Below are 17,098 nucleotides of genomic sequence, written 5' to 3'. Positions count from 1 at the left end.
AGTCAGTATATCACCTTCACATATGTACTAGATGCTTTTCAAACTGCTGCCTCTGTGCCAGGACTCAGAAAGAGTGCAACCTGGAATTCCTACAGCCCTTTGGCTCTCCCAGACATAAGCCCTGCTGCTTTTAAAAGCCAGATGTTATGGGAGCTCCTCTTCCTGATGCATGTCCCCCAGGCTAGGGTCAGACCCCTCGCTCTTCAAGGATGACCTCTGAAGTTGTGATATCCCTCCCACTTGAGAGTCACCACATGGGGATTGGGAGATAGGGTAGGTCCTGATTAGACTTAGTCTCTACTCCTCCTTCTTCCCTTTTCAATGTGGCTTTTTCTTTATATCCATAGTTGTAGAAAATCTGTTTGGCTAGTCTTCAGGTTCTTCTCAGAGATAGCTGTTGTATATGTAGTTGCAGTTTTGATATTAATAAGCTCCGGATCTTCCTACATGCCATCTTGAACTCAAAGCCAGGAGCTCGATCTTGAATACCAATTTCACTTGTCTATGAAATGCTGTTCCTTGAGGTTGGTGCACTGGCCCTGCAACAAAAGTATCTTCAGGTAAGATAGCCGATAACTGGTAGTGCTTTAAATGGTTCCTCTACCATGAAGTGACAGCAGAGGGCAGCACCATCACAACAAACAACCAGGACACTTGCAATTGTAGCTGGATTTTCCTCATAGATTAACTGTATCACTGGAGGTGAGAAGAGCTTCAAAACATTCTTGGACTTGTTTTTTCCCCTTTTAGGGTATTGGGCTATAAATGTTATGTTAACCATTGCTTCATGTGAGAGTTAGGATAATGCTGCAGTTGGTGGGAGCTTAGAAAGCAAAATTAGACCAAAAAAGAATGCTTCCTTTAGCTCCCCCAGCTGCTTCATGAGCAAGAATCTCTTCTTTCTGAGCCTCCAGTTCCATAATAAAAGGTAGTCAATGCTATCCTTTCCTCAGAGGAGATCTGAGCTCATGATCTAGGAAAACTCAAAAGCACCAATCCAAGTCTCTGTAAAACTAAACAGTAGAAAAGGAAAAAGGAGATTCAGCCTCATTTATTAACTTAATCAGATGGTCACTTTTAAGAGATAAGTATAGAGCAGGAAGAAGCTATGGAAACACAAAGTCTAGTCTTAAAGTCCAGGCAGAGCTATTGGGAAGTGAGATTACACTCAGGCCCCAGCTCTGACATCGGCCACACTCAACTGTGTGTTGGTGTTTTAAAAGCAAGTGTTCTTCTCTTTGCTGTTGAGAACTTTCTGTTCTACACCTTGGAAGGAATTCAGTATCATGGTTAAGACTCAGCATGCTTTCTCCATTAGCTTTACCTACCTAGGGCAGGGTCATCAGGGGAGTATTAGAGGGGAGAAGGAGGCAGGCTAGGTAGAGAGGCAGAGCTAGTAATGTTCAAGTACTCACTATATGCCAGGCGCCATTCTATACATTATATCAATTGACTCTGAAATGTTCACAAGAAACTCATAAAGTAGGCACTATTATTGGACCCATTTTACAGCTAAAGGAACTGAGGCACAGAGAAGTTAGGCAACTTGCCTAGGATCAGACAGCTAGTAAGTGGCAGTCAGGATTTAAACAACAGCAGTGTGGCTCCAGTTCTTAAACATTATGCTATACTGTCTCTACCTTTTTCTCTAGTTTTCATTTAAAGACAGCTGACAGCTCCAAGCAAGGGTAAAGTTTTCACATTCTACACATAATCCTACTCAAGCACAAGACTTGGAGTGGGCGCAAGAGAAAAGAGGGACATGAAAGCCTCTCAACTTGTGAAAATTCACTGCCCAAAGCAGAGCAATGGGACATAATCATGAGCCCAGAAAATATGGGGGTACTGGTGAGACATAGAAAAGCTGTTACCACTGGGGTTAGGGGATTTAGTGGAAATCTCACTTTTAAAATGCAAAATCAAAAGTTAGGCTGTTGCTGAGTAGAATGAGACATGGAGGCAATGATCAAACTTGGAGCAAAATGTTCCCTTTCTCCCTCATCCCTACAGGGAGGTACAGGGGTTGTGAAAGGCAGGAAGCAAGTTATGGGCAAAAGGCAAAACACAATTGAGTTCATTTGGGAAGTGTCCAGTCAGACAGGGTCTGTGGTTCTAAAGGCACTTATTGCACAGTGGGCCAAATGAATGCCCTTCCTTGTCTTTATCATTCACAAGCCAAATGGCAAGCCAGTGCACATGAGCAGGTTAAAGGCCCAATGATAACATGAAGAGGCCCCGGCCTTCTCCTGAACAGAGTTCCCACCTGGGCTTAACTCCCACAGATAAATGCTGCTCTAGCTTTAAATATTGAAGAACTTTTGTATTCTTTTATAGAATAGTCAAGGCAAGGCAATCTTGCTTTCTTTTAGTATTACTGTAACTTCTTTTGAACTGTGATGGAAGAAATCTCAGCTCCAGTAGGGAAAGCAGACAGCAGCAGAATTAGGCCCACTGCCAGACCCAAAGGAGCTAGCCTGCCCCTGCCCCCTGTCCATACTTCTGCTTCTGTTCTTCTCTATGCCCTTCTCTGCCACCCTCCCCACAAACTATACAGTTAGTCAATTGCCTAAGTACTTCCAAAGCATTCTGATTCTTATTTTGTAAACTAAATTTCTTTCTTCAGGATATTTTAGCAGAGAGGAGTCATTTCGTCCTTGGAATCTTCACCCATAACATACATATCATTATTGCAGGGCACAGCATGGCACTGTAAAGTCAGATTTTGATTCAAATCCCAACTCTTGCCTTGATTTTACTCATCTGTAAAAAGGTAAATTTTCCTACTCTAAAGGGAGAAATTAAAGTAATATAATGTGCCTAGCATAAAGCCTTGTACACAAAAAGCATTCAAAATATACCAATGCCTGTTTGGCACAAGAAGAAGCATCTGGGCCTACCTAGAAACCCAGAGCCTTATTTCTAAGATGGCTTACTTAGCATCTCTGTTATTTATCTCTCAAAAGTAAATAATGGTGGTAGGATTGAAGGAAAAAGGCCCTACACCTCCTAGAGAAATTGAAAGATTAATAAAAAAATATTTACAGCTGGGAACATCGTCCCCTGTGTACATTGCTTTCCTTTCTCCAGCATGTGTGTTGGGGGGGGCACAAAGCTAAAGGAGGAGTTCTCTTGATACCTGAGAGAGAAAAAGAAAAGTGGTACTACTTTTAAGATGGCTTCTTAGTTCTTTCCCTACATACTAACAGAAAGTTCAATGGATAAGAGCTCAGTGGAGGCATCTGAAAGCAATGTGGGGAAAGGGAAGTTTTCTTTGAATTTGTGCAGTATGGTTAGGGAAGGGCATTTGTCACTTTGGTTCGTATCTTTCAATCCACATGAAAAACAACAACAGAAACTCAGGACATCAGTACAAAAGCATCTATAGCCCTAAAAAATGCAAACACTTGATAAGTGAGAACACTTTATTACAGAACATATACATTTCAAGGGGTGAAGAACAAAGGAGGATGTTACAGTCCAGTATTCCAAGATATGCCTTCCATTACCATATCAATCCACACCAAATAAACCTTTTAAAAACATGCCTCCATTCAGTTCAAACTTACAATAGAAACTACATTAGCTTCCCTCAGCCAGCAGCTTTATAGGAGACTCAGTGAGCAGATGACTGGACTGAAAGATTTGTCTTCTCTGGTATAGACTCCTTTCTCAAGTGACTTTGTGTAGATACACATGGAAAAGTACAAAGGTCAGTTTTGAACAGTGAGTTTCTTCTTAAATCACTGTACCTTTCTTAGAAAGACCTCAACACACTACTCCCATGTTACACAGTACTCCCATGTTACATTCAGGTCAAGTTTAGGAAACAACAGAGAAAATGAGAATTGAAACCACTTTCTACTATGAAGGAAGTCATAGTAACTGGGAGATTCTCTGAACACATTCTTTTGGAGCACTAACACTACACAGTCTGGAAAAACACTGATCCACTTTAGACAGTACTTGGCTATTCTGGTGGAAATAATGGTGTATAGACCATATTCTGTATGGTAACACATTGTGGGCACAAATTTTAAAAAAGATGTGGTACATATTGAGAGTGAAGATGTCTTGCCTTTCATAAGAAAAATGAGCTCTCTAACAACTGCTGTGTCAGTTTAAATGCAAAGAATTCAACACAGACTGGAAGACATTTCAGCCTGTAACTGTGATCCTTTGGAACAACCAAAGAGTATTTGCTTGGCATGTCCATGACTTGGTCAAAAGGCTATTATTTAAAATGTTCTTTTTTAAAGAAGCTCCATTATGAAGTAGAGTGAAGATCTCTAGAACCAGAAGAAACTGAAGTGTTTTCGCAGAATTTCAAGAAAAAAAACTACACTCAAGCAAGGTGAAAACTGCTTAAAAAAAAAAAAACAAAAAAAAACCAAGAGGAATTAAAAGCCAAGTTCCAGAAACTTATCAAGGTAGAAAATGAGCCAAACACATAAATTAGAGAGGAAGGAGAGGCCCTACTCACCTTTCTACAATCTTGTCCTATCTTAGTAACCCAACCCTACTTCCCAGAGCCTTGTCCTTAGATTGGGAGCACATTTAAACATAGACTGGTACTAATGCCAGAGCCAGGGCTTCCTGGGGAAGTAGGCACAAGGATAGTAAGACAGGTGATAAAAAGTTGCTTTAAAACATTTATATAAGTTAATTAAATCACCAAAAGATATAAGAAAAACCAGACTCTGAAACTGTACTAAATTTTGCACAAATGAAAACATATTGAAGAGACCCTTATTTTTGAGCCTGCTTTCAAACCGGGAACAAGTCTGCATCACTCTGGCATAATGAGATCTGTAGAAATGTATGTTTGTATACACACACGTTACATTATAAATCTTTGCTCTGGATTTCTTAACTTCCTCTGACTTGCTCTGGCCAGGGCTGGGACGGCAGAGAAGGGCAGGGACTCATACACCCAGCTTCTGCTTGGCCATCGAGGAACGGAGCTGCAGAGTCCCTTCCGCCCAAGACCCTGGGTACTGTCGCATCTTCTGCCACAGGCTCACTTCTTCCCCAGTCGAGTCCATCCAGTCCACCACTTCCCCATTACTGATCCCTGAAAAGAAACACCAGAGGAGGCTGAACAGGGACCCCACCCTTCAGTCCACCTTTCAGCTCACACCAACAAGGGTAGCCACCGCATAAAAGACAGTGTGCTATGAAGATGTGCTGTAACGGACAGCAGTCTTGGAACTATTTCCTAATGATTCTGCACAACTATTTCTGGGTTCTTGAGACTCTATCAGGAGACTTCTGATGGATGAAATGGGACAACAAAGGAGACAATAGTTAGAGACCTCGTATACTAAGGCTGGTATGGAGCTCGGGTGTCTGACACCTCATGCCAGAGCTACTGTCCTTCTGTTATTGCCAACTTGACTTAAATTTGTTTTTAAATGAAGAAGCTGAACACCTTTTACTCTAGCTGTAAACTGTAGGCCTGAAGATAGGATTGTATCTGTCCTCACTCCTATTCTCTTGTACCTTTGTTCCTTCAATAAACACTTATTGAATGTCTACTGTGTGCCAGTACTTTTCTAGGCTCTGGGGAATACAATGGTGAACAAAGCAGAAAAAGTCCTGTCTACAGGCATCTTACATTTGAATAGGAAAGACAGAAAATATACAAGTAAATCAACAATAGTATTTCAGATAATGAGATAAATGTCATGAAGTTAGTAAACAAGGTGATTTGTAGCGCCTGGATCAGGTCATCCTTTAGATAGAGTAGTCTAAGGGCCTCTTGGAGAAGAGAGTTGAGTCAAGATTTGAAGGATAGGAAGGAACCAGCCTTTCTAGACAGGGGGAATACTAATTGCTGAGATTTTAAAGTAAGAATAAGAATAGTATATTTGGAGAGCAGAAAGAAAGTCATTGTAGTTGGAGCATAGTGAGCAAGCAGGAGAGTGAAACGGGGATGGATTATAAAGAAACATAAAAGGTCTAGATCATATGGGGCCTGAAGGCATGCTGAGAACTTTGTTGTAAATACAACAGGACATCACTGAAGGTTTTTAAGCAGGGAACTGACTTGAACTGGCTTACATTGTTGTTGTTTTTTAAAAATTATACTAGATGTTTTATGTTAAATGCTTTGTATGATTTATTAATATACAAATATTGTTTAAGGGCACAGGAATGCAGAGACTATATAGAGAGAAAAGGATCCAAGACCATGCCTTGAGAAACACCATTTAGAGTTTGGGTACCGAATGAGGAACCCACAAAGAAAATTGAGAAGGTGAGCAGTGAGTGAAAAAAGAATCAAGAGTGTAGTGTCAATAAAACCTAAGTATTTCAAGAAAAAGGAAGTGATCAATTATACTAAATAGCATTAATAATTCTAGTAAGATGAAAACAAAACTTTGGCAGAAGTAACTGCTCAGTGCACTGGTGGGACACGTGTCAGACCACAGTGGATTGAAACTAAAGGAGAGGTAGGGGAGTGGAGACAATTATTTTTAATAAATTAAATGGGAGCTGTGGGATCAAGGGAAGGTTTATTTCTGTTTCTTAAGATCAGAAATACCAGAGCATATCTGTTTCCAGTAAGGAGGCAGAGAGAATGAAACTGATCAGACAAAAAAGATAGGAAACTCCAGAAGTGAGGTTACTGACAGATGAGCAAATAGACTGGCCTGTTGCTAAAAGGACACTTCTTCCATTATAACCGGATGGAAGATGGAAATTATAGGTGCAGATATAGGTGGGTTTTCAGATTTGTGTGTGTGTGTGTGTGTGTGTGTGTATGTGTGTGTGTGTGTGTGTGAAGATGATGATGGTATTCCAGGCAATCAGGGTCACATGTTTCTGTACACATAAGGGTGCACATGAGGTTGTAGGTTTGATTCCCAGTCAAGGCACACACAGGAACAGATCAATGTTTCTGAGTGTCTCTCTCTCCATTCCTCTCTCTATAAAGTCAATAAATAAGTTGAAAAAAATTTTTTTTAAAAAGGAGTGCATGAGCTCGACCTTCTTCTAGGCCTGCACATAATAGGTACTCAGTAAATATTGGTTGAACATTAACTTAAAGGAAAGCAGACAACTCTTGTAATAGAGAAACTTTGTAGGAAGGAAGTTGGGTACATTCGGAGTGAAATATGAAAGAGGCCTTTAAGATAGTGAAGGAGGGGTAAAAGCTCTCACCAGTGCCAACACCCAGCCTGACCCCTCCCAGGAAGTCATTGCTGGCCAGGGGCTCCCGGTCCCACACAGTCAGTTCCAGGCACATGTGTTGTAGATCTTCCAGCCTCACACCATTGTAGACAAATGTATGGTTGTAGTGGGGGTTCAGGGTCTTCTTCATCACAGGAGTTTTACGCTTACTGGCCTTGTTCCTCATGGGAAGGAGGTATCTGGCAGAGGGCGGGAGAGAAATCAACAACCTACTCAAGTCTGGAAATACTATCTAAATTCTCCTTTCTCCTACCACAGGCCTAACCCAGGAAGGTGAGTCAACTTTCCGATCCTAATACACATAATTCTGCCTTTGAATCTCCTGAAACAGAGTTCCTACTACCTCCATTAGATCATTCATCTGATTCAATTCCTTCATCCTGGGGGGAAAAATAATATAATGTTATTATATTAAAATGTTATATTGTATTAAAAATGGGTTTTAAACATGTTTCCATTCCTATTGGGCAAGGTCCTCTTTAAATAAAACCAGTGGTAGTAACTATAGGCATAGCCAAACATAATTTACTCAAGAACTTAATTTAGTAGATGATCTATAATTTGTGGAAAGCTAGTATTACTTAAATAATGTGGGGAACAAAGTCATGAGTCCCCAAATCTTGCCAGTCAGGGGACAGAGATGTTTTTTATTAAGAGCACACGTCTATAACAAAGGAAAAGTCAGACCTGTCTGTCTACCATCTTCCTCTTTGGCAATCGGCACTTCTGTCCAGTGCAAACTGAGCGCAGACCAATGTAAATGTGGTAGCAGAGGTTTTGGCCTTACCTAATTTCAGGAACGAAGTTGGGTGCTGGAAGTGGCAGAACAAACAAGTACAACATCCACAGAGAAAGGTTCGACTGGGTTTCTCTTTTAGCTCTCTTGTCCTGAAACTGGTTAGTTTCATGTTGGTCCAGGGACTCACCCCTTAACAAAGCTGTCTGAAGTCCCTCCTGATTTGGCAGCTGTCAGGTTCTTGGCTTCTTTGATCCATACCTGGAGCTCTCCCCCGTCCCCACCTTTACCTGTAAGAGATGTCAGCCAAAGCAAGTAAGCCCCTACATTTCCAAAGTTCTCCTGAGCTCTGTCTACACAGCATCTCCTTTCCTTGCTCCTGAAGGCAACAAGATCCATAAATGGACCACACCTGACCTGGATTCTCAGTACCTAGCAGAGTGCCTGATAGTAAGCAACAGATGCTCAGTTAACAAAAACAACAGCAATAAATGCTTATCAAAATCTCGCTATGTGTCAGATTCTACATTAAGCAGTTAATTCTTAAAACTACCCCATGAGATTATATACTATTATTGTCCTTGTTCTATAGATGAGAAAATTGAGGCCTAGAGAAATAAAGTTGCCTAATACGTATTGAATTACAAAAAAAAAAAAAAAGACTCTTCTACTTGTGTTCTTGATCCAACCCCCACTTCACAGAATTCATCAGGCATCATTAATTTCAACCCTGACCTCCCACTTTATGTCTCTCTCTCCACTGGTCCCATCCCTTCAGTCTAAATATCTGCTAATCTCAATCTATCCTTTTTAAAATATCTTTTTTAAAAAAATCAATCTTATATGATTTTCAACCTATTTCCCATGTCTCTCCATTCTTTCACCATCAATGTAAGAATCCACATTCAACACCTCTACTTCTTTGCCTCATTCACTCTGCTTAGTTTCTAGTGAAATCTGATTTCTTCTTCAACTAATCCACTGAAAATGTAATCTAACGCTGATAAACCGTGTCTTCTTATTCTTCATTGGGCCTGTCCTCCCAGTACTCTTCAATACTCTTGACAATAACTGTCCCAGCTTCAAGCTCTCTCTTGGTGTTGCTTTCTCCTGATAACCTTGTATCTCACTGAATTCTCTTCCTCTCTTCAACCTTTATAATGGTGATGTTCTCTAAGGCTCTGTCCTTGCCTCTCTTCTCGAGTCACTTTGCACAGCCTCCATGGAGATGTTATTGATTCCCCACATCCTATAGTTAGACCTTGCTATAAGTATCTTTTCAAGAACTTTGGCTTTCAATTGTCAATAGCTCGATTTCAACTCCTTACCATTATAGGCAAGGCCCTTTATAGTCAGGCTCCAGCCTCATCAACAATTCCAGCCCCACTCCCACATCTACACAACATAACTCCAGCCTCACCGAAATAAGGACTTCACTCCCTCACACTCACGTGCACCGCACATTTACCATGCTCATGCTATTTCTTCTGGAAATGTTCTTCCCACTTATCCTCTTCCTTTTCTGCCTGGTAAAGTCTTAAGTCCAGTTCCATCATTACTTCCTCTTTACAGCTCTCCCAGATGTAACCAGGAAGAATTGATCACACCTGCATCTGTGTTCTTTTGGTATATAACTGTGTTTCTTGCTAAACTAATTCCCTCCAGGGAGGGCAAATGTCATGTCTCATTCATCTTACATATCCATAGTCACTAGATAAGAGTTGATTCACTCTATCTTGGTCTTCAACTTCCTGCCCCCTTCTTCCAACCAACCCTTTCTCACCCCAAAAGTTTCTGTTCTATTCTGCCCTCTTAGTAGCTTTCCACAGCTGGACCAAGACCAACTCAGTATAATGGCCTAAAAAAATTAAATTCCAACCCTAAGGCATTCCCTTCTGGTTGACAAAATGCAGATGAAGCTTACTTAGTAAGTAAAGGAATCTTCCGTAGATGACCCAAAACTCATCTCAATCTGGTCTTTCCAACAGTGCTAGCCACTAGACAAAACCACAGCACAAAGATCCTGTACATAAGATAAGAGCTAAGTCCAGGGCCCCCCCAAAAAACTCACTCTTTTTCCGGTCACTTCCAACAGGGAGTTTGGAGGCTGGGATGTATTTTAATGAAACCACCAACTCGCCTTTGTGTGATGGCAAACCAGTCGGGGACTCAGCACTGATCTGAAACACAGGGAAACCCAACAGGTCAAGCTGGGCTTGTTAGGAGTTGTTGGGACCTCTTGCTGAAGATATTATAAAATTATCCCCAAGAACAGCTTCACAGCATGAGGATCCTTCTCCTTATGAATACAGTCCAGGTTCTCTAAGCCATGGCAGCCACAAGTTTCTAAGGCAGTTTCTTCAGTAGGAGATGCAGAAGAACCAACAAAAACACTCTGTAATGCCCACTATTTTGCCTCTTGGTCATACAACTACTAGATTCTAAATACCCTCAAAGGTCTTCAGCAAGGTTGCCACACAAACTCCCAGGGGACTGGCACCATGATGAAGGATTTTGCTTCCAGTATTGTTAGTAATAGCCAAAAAGTGGAAACAACTTACATGTCAATCAATATAGGAAAGGTTAAATGAGTGATTTTAATGCCCTCATATGGCATGTGGCATGCAAACACCAAAGAATACAGTGAAGCTGTACATGCTGACATGGAAAGATATCCAGCATGACTGTTAAGTCACCAAACTAAGATGCAGAAAAGTATCCCACTTATACTAAAATATATTCATATTTGTACATGTGTATGTGAGTAATGATTATTACTATTATCTCTTAAGTAGTATTTACTCTGTGCCAGGCACTATTATAAGTACTTTAAGTATATCATTTTGTTTAATATCCAAGATAGTCCCTAAAGTAGGTACCATTATTCTCATTTTACAGATTATGGAACAGAGGAACAAAGAGTTTAAGCAATTTGCCCAAGGTCACACAGTAATTGACAGAGGCAGGATTCAAATTTAAATGGACTGGTTTCAGAGTGCAAGCTTTTTTTTCCTTTTTTTTTTTAAGTGAGAGGAGGGGAGGTAGTGAAACAGACTCCCACATGTGCCCGACCAGGATCCACCCGGTAACCCCCATCTGGGGATGATGCTCGAATCAACCAAGCTATTCTCAGTGCCTGAGGCCAACACTCAGACCAACGAGCTATCCTCAGCACCCAGGGCCATGCTTGAACTAACTGAGCCACTGGCTGTGGGAAGGAAAAAGTGAGAGAAGGGAGAGAGAAAGGGGAAAAGAAGCAGATGGGTGTTTCTCTTGTGTATCCTGACCAGGAATCGAATCCAGGATGTCAGCAGGCTGGCCAATGCTCTATCCACTGAGCCAAACAACCAGGGCCTAGAGTTCATGCTTTTAACCACTCTACTGCACTGCACAGAAAAAAAACCAAAGAATACAGACAAACTTAACACTTTTTTCTTCTAAGGAATGGAGTGGAATAGTGAAAGGAAAAAGGACTTTCACATTTCACTCTGCATATAACTACAGTCTTTTTAACAAGCATAGCATGTATCACCTAAATGACCTTCAAAGATAAACAGTATTTTTTTATTAAATTTAACGCAGTGACATTGATAAATCAAGGTACATATGTTGAGAGAAAATATCTCCAGATTATTTTGACATTTGATTATGCTCTATATCCCCCACCCAAAGTCAAATTGTCTTCCGTCACCTTCTATCTGGTTTTCTTTGTGCCCCTCCACCCCCTCTCTCTCCTTCCGGCCCCATCCCTCCCTCACCCCCCCGTTACCATCACATTCTTGTCCATGTCTCTGAGTCTCATTTTTATGTCCCATCTATGTATAGATTCTTATAGTTCTTAGTTTTTTCTGATTTACTTATTTCACTCCGTATAATGTTATCAAGGTCCATCCATGTTATTGTAAATGATCCGATGTCATCATTTCATATGGCTGAGTAGTATTCCATAGTATATATATACCAAAGCTTTTTAATCCTCTCGACCTCTGATGGACACTTGGGCTGTTTCCAGATCTTCGCTATAGTGAACAATGCTGCCATAAACATGGGGGTGCATTTCTCCTTTTGGAGTAGGTCTATGGTGTTCTTGGGGTATATTCCTAAAAGTGGGATAGTTGGGTCAAAAGGCAGTTCGATTTTCAGTTTTTTGAGGAATCTCCATACTGTTTTCCACAGTGGCTGCACCAGTCTACATTCCCACCAGCAGTGCAGGAGGGTTCCCTTTTCTCCACATCCTCGCCAGCACTTATTCTGTGTTGTTTTGTTGATGAGCGCCATTCTGACTGATGTGAGGTGATATCTCATTGTGGTTTTAATTTGCATTTCTCTAATAATTAATGATGTTGAGCATTTTTTCATATGCCTATTGGCCTTCTGTATGTCCTCTTTGGAGAAATGTCTATTCATTTCTTTTTCCCATTTTTTGATTGGATTATTTGTCTTCCTGGTGTTGAGATTTACAAGTTCTTTATAAATTTTGGTTATTAACCCCTTATCAGACGTATTGTCAAATATGTTCACCCATTGTGTAGTTTGTCTTTTTATTCTGTTCTTACTCTCTTTAGCTGTGCAACAGATTTTTAGTTTGATATAGTCCCATTTGCTTATCCTGTCTTTTATTTCACTTGCCCGTGGAGATAAATCAGCAAATATATTGCTCCAAGAGATGTCGGAGAGCTTACTGTCTATGTTTTCTTCTAAGATGCTTATGGTTTCACGGCTTATGTTTAAGTCTTTTATCCATTTTGAGTTTATTTTTGTGAATGGTGTAAGTTGGTGGTCTAGTTTCATTTCTTTGCAGGTAGCTGTCCAATTTTCCCAACACCGTTTATTAAAGAGGCTGTCTTTACTCCATTGTATTTCCTTACCTCCTTTGTCAAGTATCAGTTGTCCATAGAGCTGTGGGTTTATTTCTGGGTTCTCTGTTCTGTTCCATTGATCTATATGCCTGTTTTTATGCCAGTACCAGGCTGTTTTGAGTACAATGGCTTTGTAGTATAACTTGATATCAAGAAGTGTGATACCTCCCACTTTATTCTTCTTTTTTAAGATTTCTGAGGCTATTTGTGTTCTTTTTTGGTTCCATATAAATTTTTGGAATATGTGATCTATATCTTTGAAGTATGTCATTGGTATTTTAATTGGTATTGCATTGAATTTATAGATTGCCTTTGAGTAGTATAGACATTTTAATAATGTTTATTCTTCCTAACCATGAGCAGGGTATGTGCTTCCACTTGTTTGTACTTTCTTGATTTCTTTTATCAATGTTTTATAATTTTCCGAGTACAAGTCTTTAGTCTCCTTGGTTAAATTTGCTCCTAGGTACTTTTTTTTTTTTTTTTTTTTTTTTTTGGTTGTAATAGTGAAGGGGATTGTTTCCTTAATTTCTCTTTCTGACTGTTCTTTGTTGGCATATAAAAATGCCTCTGATTTCTGAGTATTAATTTTATATCCTGCCACTTTGCTGAATTCATTTATCAGGTCCAGTAGTTTTTTGACTGAGACTTTAGGGTTTTCTACATACAATATCATATCATGTGCAAATAATGATAGTTTTACTTCTTCTTTTCCAACTTGAATGCATTTTATTTCTTCTTCTTGTCTGATTGCTGTGGCTAGGACTTCCAGGACTATGTTGAATAAGAGTGGTGAAAGGGGGCACCCCTGCCTTGCTCCTGATCTTAAGAGGATTGCTTTTAATTTTTGCCCAATGAGTATGATGTTGGTTATGGGTTTGTCATAGATGGCTTTTGTCATGTTGAGGTATGTTCCCTGTATTCCCACTTTGCTGAGAGTTTTGATTATGAACGGATGCTGGATTTTATCAAATGCTTTTTCTGCATCTATTGAAATTATCATGTGGTTTTTCTCCTTCCTTTTGTTTATGTGATGAATCACATTGATTGATTTGCGGATATTGTACCAGCCTTGCCTTCCAGAATAAATCCCACTTGATCATGGTGTATGATTTTTTCCATATATTGTTGGATCCAGTTTGCTAATACTTTGTTGAGGATTTTAGCATCTATATTCATCAGGGATATTGGCCTATAATTTTTTTTCTTTGTGTTGTCTTTGCCTAGTTTTGGAATCAGTATTATCCTTGCATCATAAAAGGAGCTTGGAAGTCTTCCTTCCTTTTGAATTTTTTGAAATAGCTCCCACTTGATCATGGTGTATGATTTTTCCATATATTGTTGGATCCGGTTTGCTAATACATTGTTGAGGATTTTAGCATGTATATTCATCAGGGATATTGGCCTATAATTTTTTTTCTTTGTGTTGTCTTTGCCTGGTTTTGGAATCAGTATTATGCTCACATCATAAAAGGAGCTTGGAAGTCTTCCTTCCTCTTGAATTTTTTGAAATAGCTTGAGAAGGATAGGAGTCAGTTCTTCTTTGAATATTTGGTAGAATTCAGTTGTGAAGACATCAGGCCCAGGACTTTTCTTTGTTGGGAGTTTTTTTTTATAACTGTTTGGATCTCATTTGGTGTAATCTGTCTGATTAGGTTTTCTTATTCTTCCAGATTGATTTTTGGAAGATTGTATGATTCAAGGAATTTGTCCATTTCATCTAGGCTGTCTAGTTTTTTGGCATACAGTTCTTCATAGTATTTTCTTACAATATTTTGTATTTCTGTTGTGTCAGTGGTTATTTCTCCACTCTCATTTCTAATTTTATTTATTTGAGTCCTCTCTCTTTTTTTCTTGGTGAGTCTAGTTAAAGGTTCATCGATCTTGTTTACCTTTCCAAAGAACCAGCTCCTAGTTTCATTGATTCTCTGTATTGTTTCTTTAGCCTCTATGTCATTTATTTCTCCTCTGATCTTTATTATTTCCTTCCTTCTACTACATTTGGGCTTTACTTGCTGTTCTTTTTCTAGTTCTTTTAGATGCAGGGTTAAGTTGTTTATTTGAGCTTTTTCTAGTTTCTTAAAATGTGCCTCTAGGGCTATGAACTTCCCTCTCAGTACTGCTTTTGCTGTGTCCCATAAATTTTGAGCTGTTGTATGCTCATTGTCATTCGTTTCTAGGAATTTTTTTATTTCTTCTTTGATCTCATTCTTAATCCATTCATTATTTAACAACCTGCTATTTAGTTTCCATGTGTTTGAGAATTTTTGAGCTTTTCTGTTGTGGTTCATTTCTACTTCATGCCATTGTGATCAGAGAAAGTGTTTGATATAATTTCAATCTTCTTAAATTTGTTGAGACCACGTTTGTGCCCTAACATGTGGTCTATCCTACAGAATGTACCATGAGCACTTGAAAATAATGTATATTCTGCTGCTTTAGGGTGAAAGGTTCTGAAGGTATCTATTAAATCGAGTTGATCTAGTGTGTCCTTTAAGTCTGCTGTTTCTTTGTTAATTTTCTTTCTTGAGGATCTTCTAGTGATGTTAGTGGGGTATTGAAATCCCCTACTATTATAATATTGCTGTTGATCTCGCTCTGTATATCCATCAAAGTCTGCTTTATATATTAAAGGTGCTCCTATATTGGGTGTGTAGATATTTATAATAGTTATATCTTCCTGTTGGATTGCTCCCTTTATCATTATATAGTGGCCTTCTTTATCTTTTACTGTATTCTTTGTTTTAAAGTCCGTTTTGTCTAATATAAGTATTGCTACCCCAGCTTTTTTTTCATTTCCATTTGCATGAAATATTTTTTTCCATCTTTTTACCTTCAATCTATGTGCATCTTTTGTTTTAAGGTGTGTCTCTTGTAGACAGCATATGTACGGGTCCTGTTTTCTTATCCATGCAGCTACCCTTTGTCTTTTGATTGGATCATTTAATCCATTTACATTTAAGGTTATTATTGATATGTAGTTGTTTATTGCCATTTTATTCTTTAAAGCTGTATTCCTCTTTTGCTATGTTCTTTTCCCACTTTGATCTGTTTACACCATGCCCTTTAACATTTCCTGCAGCATTGGTTTGGTTGTAATGAATTCCTTGAGATTTTTTTTGTCTGAGAAGCTTTTTATTTCTCCTTCAATTTTAAATGATAGCCTTGCTGGATAAAGTAGTTTTGGTTGTAGGTTCTTGTTCTGCATTACTTTGAATATTTCTTGCCATTCCCTTCTGGCTTCAAGTGTTTCTGTTGAGAAGTCTGATGTCATCCTTATGGGAGCTCCTTTGTAGGTGATAGCATTTTTTCTCTAGCAGCTTTTAATATTTACTCTTTATCACTTAGCTTTGGTATTTTAATCATGATGTGTCTTGGTGTAGGTTTCTTTGGGTTTCTCTTTAATGGAGTTCTCTGTGCTTCTTCAGCTTGTGAGAGTTTCTCCTGTATTAATTTCAGGAAGTTTTCAGCTATGATATGATTGGAACAAAGTCTTTATCCCTTGTTCTTTCTCTTCTTCTTCAGGAACCCCTATGATGCGGATGTTATTTCTCTTCGTGTTGTCACAGAGCTCTCTAAGAGTTTCCTCAGACTTTTTGAGTCTCTTTTCTTTTTTCTTCTCTGCTTTCTTGCCTTCATTCAAGTTATCCTCCAACTCACTGATCCGATCCTCAGCTCTATCCATCTTGTTTTTAATTCCTTCCATTGTGGTCTTCATTTCTGATATTGTGTTTGTCATCTCTGACTGATTCTTTTTTAATATTTCAATATCCTTTTTTATAATTGCTATTTCTTTATTTAGGTGTTCGTAATGACCATCCATTGTTGTTCTAAGGTCCTTAAGCATCCTTACAATCATTATTTTGAACTCTGCATCTGGAAGTTTGGTTATTTCTATATCACTCTGTTCAACTCCTGATGGTTTATCTTGTGGTTTCATTTGGACTGCACTTCTTTGTCTTCTCATTTCTGTGTTTGGGTGTTTTGCTTGTAGAACTGGTTGAGTCTATGCTTGGTGTTGTCTGCCTCCAATTTTCAATTGTGCTATTTCTAGGTCTTCTTGGGTTGGCATCAGCTATTATTTGTAACCCACTTTCAGTTTTGTGCCACTTTGAAGTCTTGATTTGTTTGTTTTCTTAACAGGTGTTAGTCTTGTTTACTGATCTCAGCAGGGGGCTTCCTTGAAACTGTATCCAGGAATGGGATGGGTGTAACCTGAGACTCTGAAGGCCTCTTCCACCAACTAATATCTCTGGGGGTAGGGTTGTTTTCTCAGCTTCATTAGGGGGAGGTGTATCTCAGATCTCCA

General features: G+C 39.2%; 1 protein-coding gene across 4 annotated transcripts in view; it reads right to left on the bottom strand.

Annotated features, from left to right (window-relative positions):
* Positions 1-3,408: 3,408 nt before the first annotated feature.
* Positions 3,409-17,098, bottom strand: part of SYTL4 (synaptotagmin like 4) — a 70,438-nt gene continuing 56,748 nt past the window's right edge. For all 4 annotated transcript variants that reach the window (XM_066356950.1, XM_066356954.1, XM_066356951.1 and 1 more), the window contains 4 exons: positions 10,002-10,110; positions 8,121-8,220; positions 7,165-7,373; positions 3,409-5,071 (listed from right to left, as the gene is read on the bottom strand). In XM_066356950.1, the coding sequence (XP_066213047.1) occupies positions 4,923-5,071; positions 7,165-7,373; positions 8,121-8,220; positions 10,002-10,110 (567 nt within the window). In that variant the 3' untranslated portion in view covers positions 3,409-4,922. The remainder of the gene's footprint in view (positions 5,072-7,164; positions 7,374-8,120; positions 8,221-10,001; positions 10,111-17,098) is intronic.

Source organism: Saccopteryx leptura, chromosome X, assembly GCF_036850995.1.
Source record: "Saccopteryx leptura isolate mSacLep1 chromosome X, mSacLep1_pri_phased_curated, whole genome shotgun sequence".
NCBI classification, from domain to species: Eukaryota; Metazoa; Chordata; class Mammalia; order Chiroptera; family Emballonuridae; genus Saccopteryx; species Saccopteryx leptura.
The sequence above is the reverse complement of the archived record's forward strand: the minus strand, read 5'-3'. Positions and strand labels throughout refer to the sequence as shown.